This window comes from Lissotriton vulgaris, chromosome 3_1 (assembly GCF_964263255.1).
Source record: "Lissotriton vulgaris chromosome 3_1, aLisVul1.2, whole genome shotgun sequence".
NCBI lineage: Eukaryota > Metazoa > Chordata > Amphibia > Caudata > Salamandridae > Lissotriton > Lissotriton vulgaris.
The window spans coordinates 96,717,781-96,734,384 of record NC_141689.1 but is presented as its reverse complement, the minus strand read 5'-3'; the positions used below and the strand labels follow the sequence as shown (position 1 = coordinate 96,734,384).

The following is a 16,604-nucleotide window of genomic DNA, read 5'->3' as shown; positions in this document are numbered from 1 at the left end:
GACCCTTGTCCCCCTGTTGCAATGACCGCCATTTTTTCTGCGGTCCCACGTACCAACCTCATTAACTTAGAACCTACACATTCTGTTAGGCATCTATTACCCTTCCCTGGTAATGTCATATGTAATGGCATTCTCTTTCCGAGAAGCCACCTTCGCATAGAGTCATTGTGGTTTTGTAATTTGGTTGAGGCTACTGATGACTTCCCCAGCGGCACCATACACACTACAATATGGCCGCCGCATTCATTCTTAGCGCAGATTGACGTTACATCGGAGCATCGCCATGCCGGCCTCGCCTCCAGATCCGCGCAGTCCTCACACGCGCACGCGCGCGCGCACACACACACACACACACACACACACACACACACACACACACACACACCCCTTCCACGTGACAAGGGGTCACGGGAGCTCCTGCGCGAACAGCTTTAAGACTCGGAAATCGAATGGCACACAGCCCCGGCTTCTTCCTGACCCTGACGTGCGGGTAGGTTATTCGGTGTGGTCTGGACAACGAACAGGTAAGAGGGCCCTCCGTGGGGGGTTTTGGCTTGTAACACTGGTGCTGCTGCCATACCTGCGCCGCACATATACGAGGGTGGCACTCTAGGTGCTTCACGAACGCGACATGCCACCTTCTATTGTTCCGTGAGTACATGGTAGTCACGTCCTTAGGATGCATCGATCTGGAGCGTTTGCACCATGAGTTCAGTGTGCGGCCCCCGGCAGTCCCCTTGGATCTGCTTGGTCACGCACGGGTCCTCTACTGCTATCCGGGACCGCTCAGAGAGCATCTCATGAGACGTACCCTCTGATACCTTCCACATGAGCAATGTAGGGTTGGTTTTTCGCAACCGGGGCGAACATAATGATGCCCCTTTGTTGCAGTTTGCACACAGCTACTAATCAGCATAGCCATTGACCCTGACTCTGATCTTATCTCCCCTTCCCATTAAGGTACCTTCCACCTTGGTGCCAGCACACTAGAGAAGACCGGTGACGCCATTTCTGGGCCTTAATAGGGTGAGATTATCTAGTAACAGTTTATCTTTTTCGATTGATGTCACCATTTACAGTAACCTAAAATTTATTCGTACCAATTGCCTATGCAATTTTTAACCTTTAATTACTTTACTAATTTTATTAGACTGAACAGAGTGGGTATTTCCCTACCCCATGTTCACTGTGTTATACACTGTAACCGAGCTGTGGTGACCTTCACTGACCACAGCGCACACTGAGGTTAACTCTTATCCCTTTTTGTCGCTCTTTCTTAAGTCCGACCTAGACAGAGCAGGACCTTCCGGCCTGCGCTCCTACCTCAAGAGGAAGGTAGTATTCGCCCCTTCCCCACTGTGTAGCACTATTTCATTGTAGGTCCTGACGAATTGCTCTCATAGCATGAAACATGTTGACCTTTAGGTAGAACACACACTGCTGGATCATTGCACCAGCGTGTATCTTCGCCTCACTGTTTTTAGCAAGGTGGTGAACCACACCAATAAAGATTGCCGTGGATTCACTAACCTTTTTTAATCTTCACCACTTGCACACACGTCTACGCTTTCCCTGAAGCCCCTATACCCACATGCACCAACTGGCAGGAACAAAAGATCTCCGATAAAGAGCCCCTCTATGGGTGCCCGTTAGACATTGCAGCACCAGTCAAACGAGGAGCAAAACCCATATGATGAAGCACAACACCTAGCTTGCTGGGTTTGTGAGGGTTTCAGTTCCGAAAGGGGAACTGTTCCCCCCCCTTGCTGCTTTTTCCGCTTGGTTACTTAGTTTAACACTCTCTCTTGGGGAACAGTGTATTTCTTTTTGTTGCTACTTTACAGAACAGGCACAGACTCCGAGTGAAAACGCCTCTACCACTGTGATTAAAAGTCTCAGCGATCTCCTAGTAGCAACTTTTACCTGTGGCCCTTCTGGCATACAAAGTCACTGCAACGTGGCTGTACGAGTATGGCAAGTCTCTTACTCTTACTCACAGGGCACTCGTCTTGGCAAGCAGCAGGCAAGTGCTGGTGCTCAAGTCTCCAGGCCAGTGGGTCTTGGTTTCCCTATGTGATGTCCTCTGACCCAGCAGGGAGACTAGCAGGCCTCTGCCCCCAGTTGGTACCACAGGCAGATATCTTCCAGAGCTTCCCCTCCACATACAGTCTGTCTGACTGCGTATCAGATTACACAGTTTGGCATCTCAACCTCCCCTTCTTATCGTCCATTTCCATACACCAAAATGTAATTTAGGGTCCGAGTCTTTGAAGTTTTATGTTGAGGTCTTATTATTTTAAAGTAGGTACGTCTCTTTTTCTTCTTTCCCCTTGAACGCATTTCATTCACAGCAAGCTGATTGACCCGCAATACCGTTCATGGAAGCGACCAGAGTTCATACCTGGATGTCAGCCGCAGTGATATTTGCATCGAAATGTTCATCCCAGGCTCCCAGCCTATGCTTTATAATTCCCTTATCAGCCCCATCTCCTTCCTGAGATGTGTTCAGGGGTCTTCCTTATGATCTACCAATGAATCAAAAAGCAGTCTTCTCAAATTTAAAGGGAGTCTCTCCCTCCATTCCTCCAGTGTGTGTCCCACTCAGATCACAGGAATAGAGCAATACACAAATCGGCCTCTGTGTGAGTGGGCGGGTGGGGGAGGAGTAAGGGGATCCTGTACTCCCCAATCCATGTAATCCACTGTCCTAAAAGTAATGTACCATTGCAGACAAACTTGCACTCAGTGTACATTCACTGCACGTTTACAGACCAGCACTGTTACATCCATGCATTGTCCCTGCTACAGACACAGACACACACACTCACCATGTCCTTCAAGTAATGTACCATTGCAGACACACTTGCACTTCGTGTACATTCACAGCACATTTGCAAACCAGCACTGTTACATCCATACATTGGCCCTGCTACAGAGACACACAAACATGCAGTCTTCGCACATTGTTCAGTACTGAAGCTTTTCTATAGTGTATCAGGGAGTTCTATCTGCAAATACACACACTCACCATGTGCGTGCTGCACAACACTTCACCCTTCATATTGTACTCCAGACAGGCACATATACACCCAGCACATGCTTTCCTTGCACATGCACTGCATCGCTCTATATCTCATGTAACGTATTCCATGCAGGCTTACACACACTCAGTACATGCACTTATCAAACATATACTACTCTATCCTGTACTGCACCCTTCTAAGACACACATACCTCCAGCGCAGATTTACTACTCCTGCGCAGCACTATGCATCTACCAGATGTAGGCCAGGGGAGAGTTAAGCACACAGCAGCGGAACTCTTAACAAGCATTAGAAATGCAATAGGTCTCGCAGCATTAGAGTTAGTGCTTTTAGAATTGTTTATGGGTTTTTTTGTAAATCTTTAGCATGAGGTTGAGGGTGAGTGAGGGTGAGGGGTTGAGGGTGAGTGAGGGTGAGTGAGGGGTTGAGGGTGAGGGTGAGTGAGGGTGAGTGAGGGGTTGAGGGTGAGTGAGGGGTTGAGGGTGAGTGAGGGTGAGTGAGGCGTTGAGGGTGAGTGAGGGTGAGGGGTTGAGGGTGAGTGAGGGTGAGGGGTTGAGGGTGAGTGAGGGGTTGAGGGTGGGTGAGGGGTTGAGGGTGAGTGAGGGTGAGGGTGAGTGAGGGGGAGTGAGGGGTTGAGGGTGAGGGTGAGGGTGAGTGAGGGTGAGGTTGAGGGTGAGTGAGGGTGAGAGGGGTTGAGGGTGAGTGAGGGTGAGTGAGGGGTTGAGGGTGAGGGTGAGTGAGGGTGAGTGAGGGGTTGAGGGTGAGTGAGGGGTTGAGGGTGAGTGAGGGTGAGTGAGGCGTTGAGGGTGAGTGAGGGTGAGGGGTTGAGGGTGAGTGAGGGTGAGGGGTTGAGGGTGGGTGAGGGGTTGAGGGTGGGTGAGGGGTTGAGGGTGAGTGAGGGTGAGGGTGAGTGAGGGGGAGTGAGGGGTTGAGGGTGAGGGTGAGTGAGGGGTTGAGGGTGAGTGAGGGTGAGTGAGGGGTTGAGGGTGAGTGAGGGTGAGTGAGGGGTTGAGGGTGAGTGAGGGTGAGGGGTTGAGGGTGGGTGAGGAGTTGAGGGTGAGTGAGGGTGAGTGAGGGGTTGAGGGTGAGTGAGGGTGAGTGAGGGGTTGAGGGTGAGTGAGGGTGAGGGGTTGAGGGTGGGTGAGGGGTTGAGGGTGGGTGAGGGTGAGGGGTTGAGGGTGAGTGAGGGTGAGTGAGAGGGTGAGGGTGGGTGAGGGTGAGTGAGGGTGAGTGAGGGTGAGGGTGAGTGAGGGTGAGTGAGGGTGAGTGAGGGGTTGAGGGTGAGTGAGGGTGAGTGAGGGGTTGAGGGTGAGTGAGGGTGAGTGAGGGGTTGAGGGTGAGTGAGGGTGAGGGGTTGAGGGTGGGTGAGGAGTTGAGGGTGAGTGAGGGTGAGTGAGGGGTTGAGGGTGAGTGAGGGTGAGTGAGGGGTTGAGGGTGAGTGAGGGGTTGAGGGTGGGTGAGGGGTTGAGGGTGGGTGAGGGTGAGGGGTTGAGGGTGAGTGAGGGTGAGTGAGGGTGAGTGAGGGGTTGAGGGTGAGGGTGAGTGAGGGTGAGGGTGAGTGAGGGTGAGTGAGGGTGAGGGTGAGTGAGGGTGAGTGAGGGTGAGTGAGGGTGGGTGAGGGTGGGTGAGGGTGAGTGTGGGTGAGTGATTGAGGGTGAGGGGTTGAGGTTCTGTCATCAGACTTTGACCCAGAGCAGGAGTCAGAAATGCAGAAAACAAAGAAAGCAAAAATGGCAAACCCTGCACGATTGAGATCGTCACAGGAGTGGAAGGAAGAGGCGTGAGGTAGAATCCAGAGTAAGCAGCCTTGGTATTAAGCAGCGATCTCTTAAGAAAAACTTTTGGAGTTACACTTTCAATTTTTATAATCGAATTAAGCACTGGGGTTAGATAGATGTGTGTGTGGGCCGAAGGGCGTTATGTTGCGATGGCCTTGCATGACGTGCAGATAAATCAGTTGTGTTTAATCATCTGTGGGCTGTCTGACGTGTTCTGGCGTTTGTTTGATGTTGGGCTGCTGATGTGTCACATGGGCGGGCAGGCCAGTGTCTCACAGTGGATTCTGCTTGTATATCCGGGTTTTCCTTTGTGTTGTTGGGGGTGGCTTTACATGGCACTGGGAGGTGTTTGCATTGAGCGGCTGCCTGGACGGACAAAAGGTGGTGCTTAGCGGGACAACGAATGCTGCCTTCTCTTTTGTTTTGGTGCTGTCATGTATGATGGTGTCCGCCTGAAATGACGTTGTTAGGGACGTGTGTACAGCATCGGTGAATCGACTACCATGGTTGAAGATCTGGAAGGCTTTCCTTCTCTGACGCTGGTTCTGGTCTCTGTGGCGGCTCCCTGTCCCTCGGAGCGAAACAAACAAGGCATCTTTGTGCTTTTTCCCTTGACCCAGTAAGCGCAGCACGGCTTATTATGGCGGACTTAAATGGCGCTCTGGATTGAGGTATTGAGAGCAGAGGGGGAGGGGCGGGGGGACCTTATGCAAGATCCGGATTCGTTGTAGGTGCAATTGGCGTTGGAAGCAGAAAGGAAAGATTGTTGATGCCTTCTGGTTAAGGGCCCCATCAGGATGTGTTTGGGTGGTGAACATGGAGGAAGTGCCGCCCGAGCATGAATACGTGTTACTGGGTATTCTGTTTACCACTGTGCCATGCCGTTCTCAGGCGGGGGAGGGCGGGTTTGGAATGACGAGCTCGCGAGGCGGTGTTGGCGGGGAGGGGGCGGAGCGGGGGAGAGGGTGTGTGTGAACCGAGACGGAGGGGAGAGAGGGGAGGGGGAGGAGAAAGAGAAATGCGACACGGCGGGAGGGGGCGGAGCGGGGGAGAGGGTGTGTGTGTGTTGTTAGGAGACGGACGTGCACGCGCCCGTGACTTTTAAGGTCAATGCGCATGCGCATAAGCTTAATGCGCATGCGCATTGACCTTAAAACTCACGGGCACTGCAAGGAATCGCCACGATTCCTTGCAGTGCAGATAAAGTGTGGATAACTCGCAATAGTCTCGCTTTGCTCGATGCGCATGCGCATCGACAACAGGCGAGACCTAAAAAGGTGAGTGAGGAGCTGACAAGTTGCAACAAAATATAAACATGCTATTGCTGTACCATCTGCACTGAGTGCTTGTGATGTGCCTTTTGTCAATGAGTAAAACGTGTTGTCCGAATTACAGTGAGAAGCGAACATTCAAGTTAGGGAGGGCCCGGATGTCTGACTGGCTACATATAAAAAAAGAAATTCATAACTTCCTGAAGCAGATATTGAGAGTAATTATAATGTAGGATCAAAAACAGACCTGAGGATTAAGCAGCCTACAGCAAGTCTGGAAGATGCCGGGGAAGTTATTTGGAGCTGTCGGTGGTGAAACTAATGGGAACAGGCCCCCATATCTGCATTTTTTTGATGTTGTATGTGGCGCGAACTAGATCTGAAAGAATTGGAGCATTTTATATGAGCACCAGTTAAAATACTTATAAACAAAAAGAATCCTCCTTGAAATGACAGGGAAGTGTTCACCACAGTGGTATGGGAGCACTTAGTGTTTCTTAAAATACCCCTCCCACACCAAAAGGCCCCTTGGTGTCATGCTTCATCATAGGGGTCTTCGCACCCCTCTAGCGGGATGCGGCGTGCTGCGACCTACGACTACGCGGGAGCACTTTTAGTTTTTTGACTATAGTGGTGCATGTGAGTGGGTATGTTTATTATGTGAGTGGTGGGATTTAAGTGAAGTAGTTAAAAAGTTTGTGAGTATGATGTGTAACAACATGATTATTGTGGCAGCTTAAGTAAGTAATGCCCCACCTTGAAACCTACATGTCTTCCATCTAGACTGCACAGTAGCAGTTACCCCCCCCAGACGTTCTGAATGCTCATGAAGCAAGCAAGCACAATTACATAAGTATGATTCAAACCTCTGCATTTTTTATAGGTTATCTATGTTGTATGTCTTGTAAGTGTTTTTTTTCCAAAGGGCTAATTAAGCTGGATGGTTTGTTCCAGGTGAATGCACCCGTTTGAGCTACCCTGGATAAGGGAGACCATAATTTTCTTTTCTTTTTTTTCCTCAGGTCATGCAATTTGCACTTACTTGAGCTGAACTGCTGTAGGCACATAATAGCCTATATATACCTGCACATATTTATAGTTTTTTCTTCACTTTTGTTAATCACATTAATACATCTGTAAACCATTAGTGAAACGTGAGTAAGGTGGGGAAGTTGTGCCCCTGTCCTGAAGAAGGAGCTTTGCCTCCGAAACATGTCGACGCACACATGAGGTGTTGTCCATATTCACAACAATACACACCTCGCACTTCACTTCTTTTAATAGTACCAGCCCAGGGCCATGAATAAAAAAATGTTCTACTACACCCACAAGCCAGGTACTTTTTAACTACTTCACTTAAATCCCACCACTCACATAATAAACATACCCACTCACATGCACCACATATAGTCAAAAAACTAAAAGTGCTCCCGCGTAGTCGTAGGTCGCAGCACGCCGCATCCCGCTAGAGGGGTGCGAAGACCCCTATGACGAAGCATGACACCAAGGGGCCTTTTGGTGTCTGAGGGGTATTTTAAGAAACACTAAGTGCTCCCATACCACTGTGGTGAACACTTCCCTGTCATTTCAAGGAGGATTCCTTTTGTTTATACGAATTAGCTTGTGGAGTACAAATCCTTCTGAACTACTCTACCTTCCCTCTCCTGTTTGTTTACACCAGTTACAATACACATTCATGTGTTTTTAATGCAAGGGAAGATTAAGTGATTTGCCCAGAATCACATGATGTTGAGCCGACGCAGAGGCTCAAACCAGATTCCAGTTCCATGGTCGGCAGCTCCGGCGCGTACGTATCAGTCCACTGCCCCGTTATAGAGCCGCTACACCTCCCCCCCGTAATGCCCACAGGCTGTGCTTCCAGAGTGATCTCTGCGACACCACCAGTTGCTAAATATTTTCTTTCCAGTGTACCTTTGTCTATTGGAGAACTGTTGAAAACTTCTCAGGCATTTAGTGGGCTTTTAAACATTTTGGTTGCAGAATCGATGCGGTATGGCATTTAATCACGTTGCGCAAAGCCAATGGGTGAAGCACTTGCAATAATAACAGACGTACAAGTTTATACTCACTCTGTACGGAGTCAAAAACAACACTTCCAAACTCTGTCCTGCCCTTCGGCTGAGATGGATTAACAAACACAACCAAGGACTGACGTGTGGCGAGGCGGGGATGAGTGCAGACACAGACAACCACAAGCAGGAAACGAAGAAAAAAATAGCCCCCAAAATGAAACAAGCACAGAAGCATAAACATACCAGAAATTGGGCGGGTCACCGTGGGATGAAACAAAACACAACAAGGTGGGACAAAGAGGAAGTAGAACTAATAGCAAGCAAGCATTTTTGAAGAGCAATCGAAGGGTTGAAGAAAAAGGCAAGGGGTGGGCTGTAAGCCCACAGAGTGAAACAGCATGTCTCAAAGAGACAGCACATGCGTTTCCTAGGCTCGACCTAAAAAGCTAAGAAATAATTTACTCTGTTGCAACAGAGCACCTTTTTATTTTTGTTTTTTAATGGTCGCAGAGTTCAAGTAGTCTGCAGCTCCAGATATCTCCAATCGGTGTGCACCACACTGAAGTGCGACAATGCATTTCTCTGCTCACTGATTTATTACAAAATATTGAAAATGTGAGTGGTTCTTCCCAAACACTGGTTACTCCTACTTAGTTCATCATACGTCACCGTGCAAAATATCCTCTTTCTCTAATGTTTATTTGCTGACGATTTTACCTTAGTATTGTTAAATTAAATAAAGAGAAAATAGATCAATCTAGTTTGAGGCAAGTGAGATACAGTTTTTATTATCTTCTGTGAATATTGAAACATGAGTATATGTTTTATTCTACACTAAATCGTTATATGAAGGGAGCATGTGATTGCCCCAGACTGTCCATTAAATTGATTCTTTAAATAACTAAACTAAATATTATAACCGGTATGAATACAAATTCTAGTCCTAGCAACTGAATGTAGCGCTCAAGCAACAGACGCAGTTCCACACATGTCCCTTCCAATACAGAGCAAGCTGTCAAGCACACTTCCCTTCAAATCATTCAGAATTGAGCTCAAACTTTAATTACAGTGTGGACATTCCACATAAAGCAATCGGGGCTTCTTTCCACTTACAACTTTAAGCAAAACTCTAAACGAGTACCCTTTGTAAATGCCACTAAACCTACAAAGACCAATTACAGCCTACGAGCATTCCCTCTTACAATATCAGTGTCATTTCTATACAGTGTAGTTCTTGATTAAAAATACCAAAACACTTATACTATAGGACAACACCAAGCCTAACATTCCAGATGTGCCACTTAAATTAGGTTTTCGTCCAGAAAACAATTTCTATCAACCGATTTTCAACACAATTCCTCTTCAACCTATTGGTTACTGCAGACAGACCAGCAGGGTTCAAAACAACTAAATAATGTGCACAAAGCAAAACGTCTGATTGTTTATATTTGAAGTGGGAATTCAAACATCTGTAGTAAAACCTTTAGTAGGCATGCAAATTATAGTGCAACATAAATACGGACACGACCTTACTTGAGGTGGTTAGGAATTGCTATTTTGTTGACAGATGGAGCCATCTGCAGTCAATGTATTTGTATATTTTCTGGCCAAAGTAAATCATTCTATGCAGTAAACCCTTAAACTTTCTTCTGAATAGCTTGCTAATATTTCATCAGAAATCCAGTATTTATTTCCAGGGTCTTTGCATCTGCTTGTATACAAATGTTAAGTACACTGCATCGGCAGGGCAGGACATGCTGCCATGCCAGGCCTTGTTGAAAATCCAGTTCTCCAAAGGTAAAGGTTTCTCTCCCTTTTGCTTGTAAAAGATTTCACGTCTACCTGATAGATGCCCCCTCACACTTTAAAGATAGTATCACTCGCAGGTAGATGTTCTTCCCCCCCACAAATATAGATGTACCCTTTCCCACATAGAAGAGTGCCCTTCACATAGATTCCACTCTACATTGCATCATATGATCTCTCTCGGTATTGCAAAAAAAAAGCACTTGCAAAGTCACTAGATCGTAGTGTAATTTGCTAAAGCAAGCAGCAATAGCACATTACAATTCGACTGAGGAGGGAGCAAGCAGGAACGGGAAGAGGGTTGTAGTTGTAAAGTATTCCTTCATGAAATTCAATGCAATCACGCGAGTGGAGGTGGAAGGAAACATTCAAACTGCCAATAACATTAGGTGAGAAATGAAAACTCGAGTGGGGCATGTCAAATTCTGATTGACAAAGTTTCAAACCAATGACTGAAAAAGGCTTTCCACACAAAACCGCACAGGTGAAAGAGATGGACCCAAAACCAAATGTATATATTGATAGCAATATATATGTGTTGCTGCTGCATTGTTCAGTCAAAACCCAAGCCTAAAAAGCAACCTCGCCCCATGTAGTAAATTACAGTTCCCCCCAGTTACAAGGTTCCCATTTTCTTTTAGAAACAGCACCCTCACCAAGCAGCACAAACCCATCCCCTCTGAAGAGGACTCCCCATCTCACTTTGCAAATACCTCTCTATAGTAGCAGCTGTTGCTCTCCCAATTGAAAATTCTCTTCATCCCTTTTTGCAGATATAAGCTGTTTCCTCCGCATCTTCAGAGGCGACAGTTTTCCTCCACCTTGTCCTATATCCCCAATAGGTCTTTGGCTCTATAAGTCTACCCAGGTACTATGCCCGTTCCCCAAGGTAGATCTTACTGGTGCTACAAGTCTTACCAGGCACTGTGCCTCTTCCCAGTGCTACAAGTCTCACCAGGCACTCATCCCATGTAGGTCTCACAGATGCTACAGATCTCCCCAGATACTATGTCTCTTCACAGGTAGGTTTCATTGGTGAAGCAATTCACCCCAGGCACAGTGCCTCGTCCCAGGTAGATCGCATCAGTGATACAAGTCTCACCCGCTAGTATGCCCCTTCCCAGATAGGTCTTCCTGGTGCTACAGGTGTCCCCAGGCATATGACTCTTCCCAGGTAAATCGCATCAGTGCTACAAGTCCCCCCAGGTACTTTGCCTCTTCACAGGTAGGTTTCACTGGGGCTACAGGTTACCCTAGGAACCATGCCCCTTCCCAGGTAGATCTCGCTGGTGCGCCAAATCTCTCCAGGCACAGTGCCTCTTCCCAGGTAGATCTCATTGCTGCTGCACGTCCACCAGGCACTGTGCTTCTTCTCTAGTAGATTTCACCAAAGCTAAAAGTCTCCCCAAACACGGTGCCTCTTCCGAGGTAGCTGTCCCTGGTGCTAGAAGTCTACCCAGATGCTGTGCCTCTTCCCTGGTAGGTCTCTTCATTGCCACAGATCTCCCCAGGCACTGTGCATTCTCCCAGGCAGGTCTCACGTGTGCTACAGGCCCCCCCAGGCACAGTGTCTCTTCCCAGGTATGTCTCCCTAGTGTTACAATTCCCTCCAGGGACTATGCCTCTTCCCAGGTAGGTGTCATCGGAGCTGCAGGTCACCCCAGGTACTATGTCTATTCACAGGTAGGTGTCATCAGTGCTGCAGGTCCCTCTAGGCACTGTGCCCCTTCCCAGGCGGGTGTCATCAGTGAACTGCAGGTCCATCTAGGCACTGGCCCCTTCCCATGTGGGTGTCATCAGTGCAACAGGTCCCTCTAAGCACGGTGCCCCTTCACGGGTAGGTGTCATCAGAGCTGCAGGTCACACCTGCTACTATGCCTCCTCCCAGGTAGGTCTCACAGGTGCTGCCAGCCCTCCACTCCCCGGGTTGTAAACCCTCTCGCCCCCAATGACAGCGCCTCACCCAGGTAGTAGAGTGCCCAGACGGCCCTGGCCTGCAGCAGGGGCGGTTGCTGGCCTCGCAGGGACCCCGGGAAGCTGTGCACGTCCCAGCGGTAGAGCAGGTCCAGCAGAGCCAGGCCGGGCACCCGCAGCAGCACGTTGGCCGTCTTCTCCATGCCTGCCCCGGTGAGGCGAACACATGAGCCCGGACCACGGCTCCGACCAGCACTGCCCGAGCAAGCAAAAGTACACTGACACTGCGCAAGCGCAGCTCCGGAGAACGGGGCGGGGCAACGACAGACGTCCCCAGATCAGGCAAACGTCATAATGCCACGCTCGCCTGCTCTCGTTTTGAAGCGCATGCGTCGAGTACGTAAGCAAACACAAAAATAAGACAAAAGAAATGGGATCTAGCCACTGTCCTTTCTTTGTGTTTACTGCCATGCTAAGCGTCTGTGTCTTTAAATAACATCGGGGCCGCTGCAATTAAACGATTGTGAGGCCGCGGCGATTTTCGCATAATTGCAGATTTGTTCAAATTGTCACATAATGCATCATCTGCTGCATACTCTGCAGATTCTAACACAATTTAAATTTAGTTGCTGGCTCAAACCTTTCAAATGTTAGTAAAATCGCAGCCGCCACACGTTGCTGCGCAGTGGAAGGTCTTCTGCAAAGGTTGACTGGGCACCCTTTTGTAGCTTATTGCTATATATGGGTGTTAAACTGGTGCAGTGAGGTGCATCTAATTTAACAACAGTGTTAACAAGTTTAAAATTGACAAAAAAATGAAGTAATACTATCACAAAATGTGCTGCATAAAGCCACATAATTTGCCTTTCCTTGCCGCGTAATTTACTCAACCCTACTGCATAATTTGACCATCCCCTGCCACATAATTCCATTGTCCCTGACTATTGATCTGCGAACTCGTCGATCATTTTAACCTCATGCGCGCGGGCCGTTTTCCCGCTGTGCGCTGAGTTTAAAAAAAACCTGCGTTACATGACGAGCTCAGCTCGTCATGAGCGTACGACAGGGGTAACTCTCATCATGAGCGTCAAAGGGGTTAAATAAGCATCCTTCCCTCTGAAGAAGTGTATAATCCCTCTGAAAAATCTCAGGTGGGTTTTTAGTATGTAAAATAGCATGTGCCAGGGCTGCTGACTTTGGAGCTGTGGAACCAGGTTCGAGTCTCACCGTCGCCTCAACATCCTCTGATTCTGGGCAAATCACTTAATCTCCCTGTCCTTAAAAAAAAAAAATAATAATAATAAAGATTGAATGTGACCTTATGTAATTTAACTGGTGCTGATATAAAGTGCTCCAATACCTTTGGGTCAAGTCCGCGCTCTGTAAAACTGCATTTAAAAAACCTGTCCAATTCAATGGTTGTAACAGTAATACTGCTTTATTGCACTGTTATATTTCCTCAAAGCCTTACAGCATGCAGTAAATATTAAAAAGCAGACTTAAAGAAGAGCAGTCCACTAAAAAAGCAGCTACAGTGCACAGCTGCTTGCTTACAACATCGTCATTTTAGTGCCCCCAGAACTCTGCTATCACTTAACCTGTAGCTTGGCTGCTTTAAATAGCAATGACCTACAAGGTAACAGCTACTTCTCAATCTGCGGAAAACCAAATAATCTGCACATTATGCTACATTAACACTCTTTGGATAAAGACATGGGAATGCTAATACAGTGTTTAGCAGAACAGTGAAAGCAACAGCACAAGTATTGGAAAAAACACTGAAAAATAAATATTATGTGCTGGCACCTGGGGCACAAGTTAGAGTATACACATGAGTAGATGGCGCCCATTCACTCATTTCACAGGGTGGCCTGCCAAGGAGTTGGGCCCCACTGAAATATGCTGAAATCGACCCGGTGAGATTTTACAACATTCCAACACTGTCAGCAACGCCTGCATGTTGCCTGCTTTCCTTTTCCAGACCCTGGCCTGCTGGCTCCCTGACCCTGCAGAGCCACGTGGAGAAGTGTGGCTCAATGGTTAGAGCGGCAGACCCTGATGCAGAGGTCTAGCCCGGGACCAGGGTTCAATTCCCCGCCTTGGCGGGTCTTGGGCTCAAAATTCCACGGACCTGATAATTCTCGCCTTGGTGCCTATTCCAATCATGGAGTCCCACTCTGCAACTCTGGGCAATAGCTTGCATAATCTCCACAACGGCCCCCACAACGCTAAGGATGCCTGGCCTCCACCTTAGGGGTGCCCAGGAGTGGACGCCTCACAGGGAAAGCCAGGATGGGTTCCACAGTGGTATTTGTACAAGCACCTTGAGACCCTTGTGGGTGAGTAGTGCGCTATACAAGTATCAATTTACATTTACATTTACGTCCTGTTGCTCAGAAGCTCCGACCGGGGCCACGGCCAGGTGTTTCCACCCAAGCAGCCCACAGTCGCCAAAGAGGCCCAACTATGCTCTGGACCATACCCATCCCCATGCAGTCCCCCTGTCCATGACCGCTGAGCCATTTCCCCCCTCTACCCGTTTGGTGGCACAAAGGGGCCGGCGCATGGAGCTCGGACCCTGCTGGGTACTGACCGAGGGCGCAACCACAGCCTCCCTCCCTGTCTGCTGTAAGAGGGGGGAGCGGGCATAGAGGCCTGCCACTTACCCTTTGCCAGGCTCCGCTCATTTATTTTATTTATTTATTTATAAGGTTTAATATAGCGTGAACGTAACCCACGAGGGTATCAGAGCGCTTTTCAGAATATAGAAGCAATGGACCGCACTCCGCTAGCCCCTCCTCCGGGTCGCCCCTTGGGATTCTGGTACTTGGTGTAGAAGAGTGGTTCACCCAAGTGGGTGCAAGTAAGTACTTGTAAGACTGATGATCTCTAGACCCGATCCATGTCCCGGGTTTTTGGATGTCGCCCGAGACATGGCTCGGGTTTCGGGATGACTTCCCTCATCAGTAGAGAAATGGTTTAGGGGTGGAAGAGAAGGCCGCCAAACAACCGTCAAAGGCCTTGTTGCCCAAACCAGCACGCAGGTGCGTAGTCCAGGAGCCCGTCGGCTCAAGGCTCAAGGGAGCCATTTTGTAGAAACAGAAGCAATGGACTGCACTCCGCTAGCCCCTCCTCCGGGTCGCCCCTTGGGATTCTGGTACTTGGTGTAGAAGAGTGGTTCACCCAAGTGGGTGCAAGTAAGTACTTGTAAGACTGATGATCTCTAGACCCGATCCATGTCCCGGGTTTTTGGATGTCGCCCGAGACATGGCTCGGGTTTCGGGATGACTTCCCTCATCAGTAGAGAAATGGTTTAGGGGTGGAAGAGAAGGCCGCCAAACAACCGTCAAAGGCCTTGTTGCCCAAACCGGCACGCAGGTGCGTAGTCCAGGAGCCCGTCGGCTCAAGGCTCAAGGGAGCCATTTTGTAGAAACAGAAGCAATGGACCGCACTCCGCTAGCCCCTCCTCCGGGTCGCCCCTTGGGATTCTGGTACTTGGTGTAGAAGAGTGGTTCACCCAAGTGGGTGCAAGTAAGTACTTGTAAGACTGATGATCTCTAGACCCGATCCATGTCCCGGGTTTTTGGATGTCGCCCGAGACATGGCTCAGGTTTCGGGATGACTTCGGTTCCGGCGTCGAGGACCTTTGACGGTTGTTTGGCGGCCTTCTCTTCCACCCCTAACTATTTTCTCTACTGATGAGGGAAGTTATCCCGAAACCCGAGCAATGTCTCGGGCGATATCCAAAAACCCGGGACATGTATCGGGTCTAGAGATCATCAGTTCAACAAGTACCTACTTGCACCCACTGGGGTGAACCACTCAAGAACTCCATGTACCAGAGTCCCGAGGGGCGATCCGGAGGAGGGGCTAGCGGTGTGCGGTCCATTGCGATGGTTTCTACAAATTGGCTCCCTTGAGCTTTGAGCCGACGGGCTCCTGGACGACGCACCTGCGTGCCGGTTCGGGCATCGAGGCCATTGACGGTTGTTTGGCGGCCTTCTCTTCCACCCCTAACTATTTTCTCTACTGATAAGGGAAGTTATCCCGAAACCCGAGCCATGTCTCGGGCGATATCCAAAAACCCGGGACATGTATCGGGTCTAGAGATCATCAGTTCAACAAGTACCTACTTGCACCCACTGGGGTGAACCACTCAAGAACTCCATGTACCAGAGTCCCGAGGGGCGATCCGGAGGAGGGGCTAGCGGTGTGCGGTCCATTGCGATGGTTTCTACAAATTGGCTCCCTTGAGCTTTGAGCCGACGGGCTCCTGGACGACGCACCTGCGTGCCGGTTCGGGCATCGAGGCCATTGACGGTTGTTTGGCGGCCTTCTCTTCCACCCCTAACTATTTTCTCTACTGATGAGGGAAGTTATCCCAAAACCCGAGCCATGTCTCGGGCGATATCCAAAAACCCGGGACATGTATCGGGTCTAGAGATCATCAGTTCAACAAGTACCTACTTGCACCCACTGGGGTGAACCACTCAAGAACTCCATGTACCAGAGTCCCGAGGGGCGATCCGGAGGAGGGGCTAGCGGTGTGCGGTCCATTGCGATGGTTTCTACAAATTGGCTCCCTTGAGCTTTGAGCCGACGGGCTCCTGGACGACGCACCTGCGTGCCGGTTCGGGCATCGAGGCCATTGACGGTTGTTTGGCGGCCTTCTCTTCCACCCCTAACTATTTTCTCTACTGATGAGGGAAGTTATCCCAAAACCCGAGCCATGTCTCGGGCGATATCCAAAAACCCGGG

The 16,604-nt window shown here is 49.2% G+C and overlaps 1 protein-coding gene across 1 annotated transcript in view; it reads right to left on the bottom strand.

The window, feature by feature from the left end:
• The window catches only part of LOC147726022 (RING finger protein 145-like), a 91,289-nt gene extending 79,163 nt beyond the window's left edge, over positions 1-12,126 (bottom strand). Inside the window, exon 1 of the mRNA XM_086960137.1 lies at positions 11,896-12,126. Coding sequence (XP_086816263.1) covers positions 11,896-12,049 — 154 coding nt within the window. The 5' untranslated portion in view covers positions 12,050-12,126. The remainder of the gene's footprint in view (positions 1-11,895) is intronic.
• Positions 12,127-16,604: the final 4,478 nt, after the last annotated feature.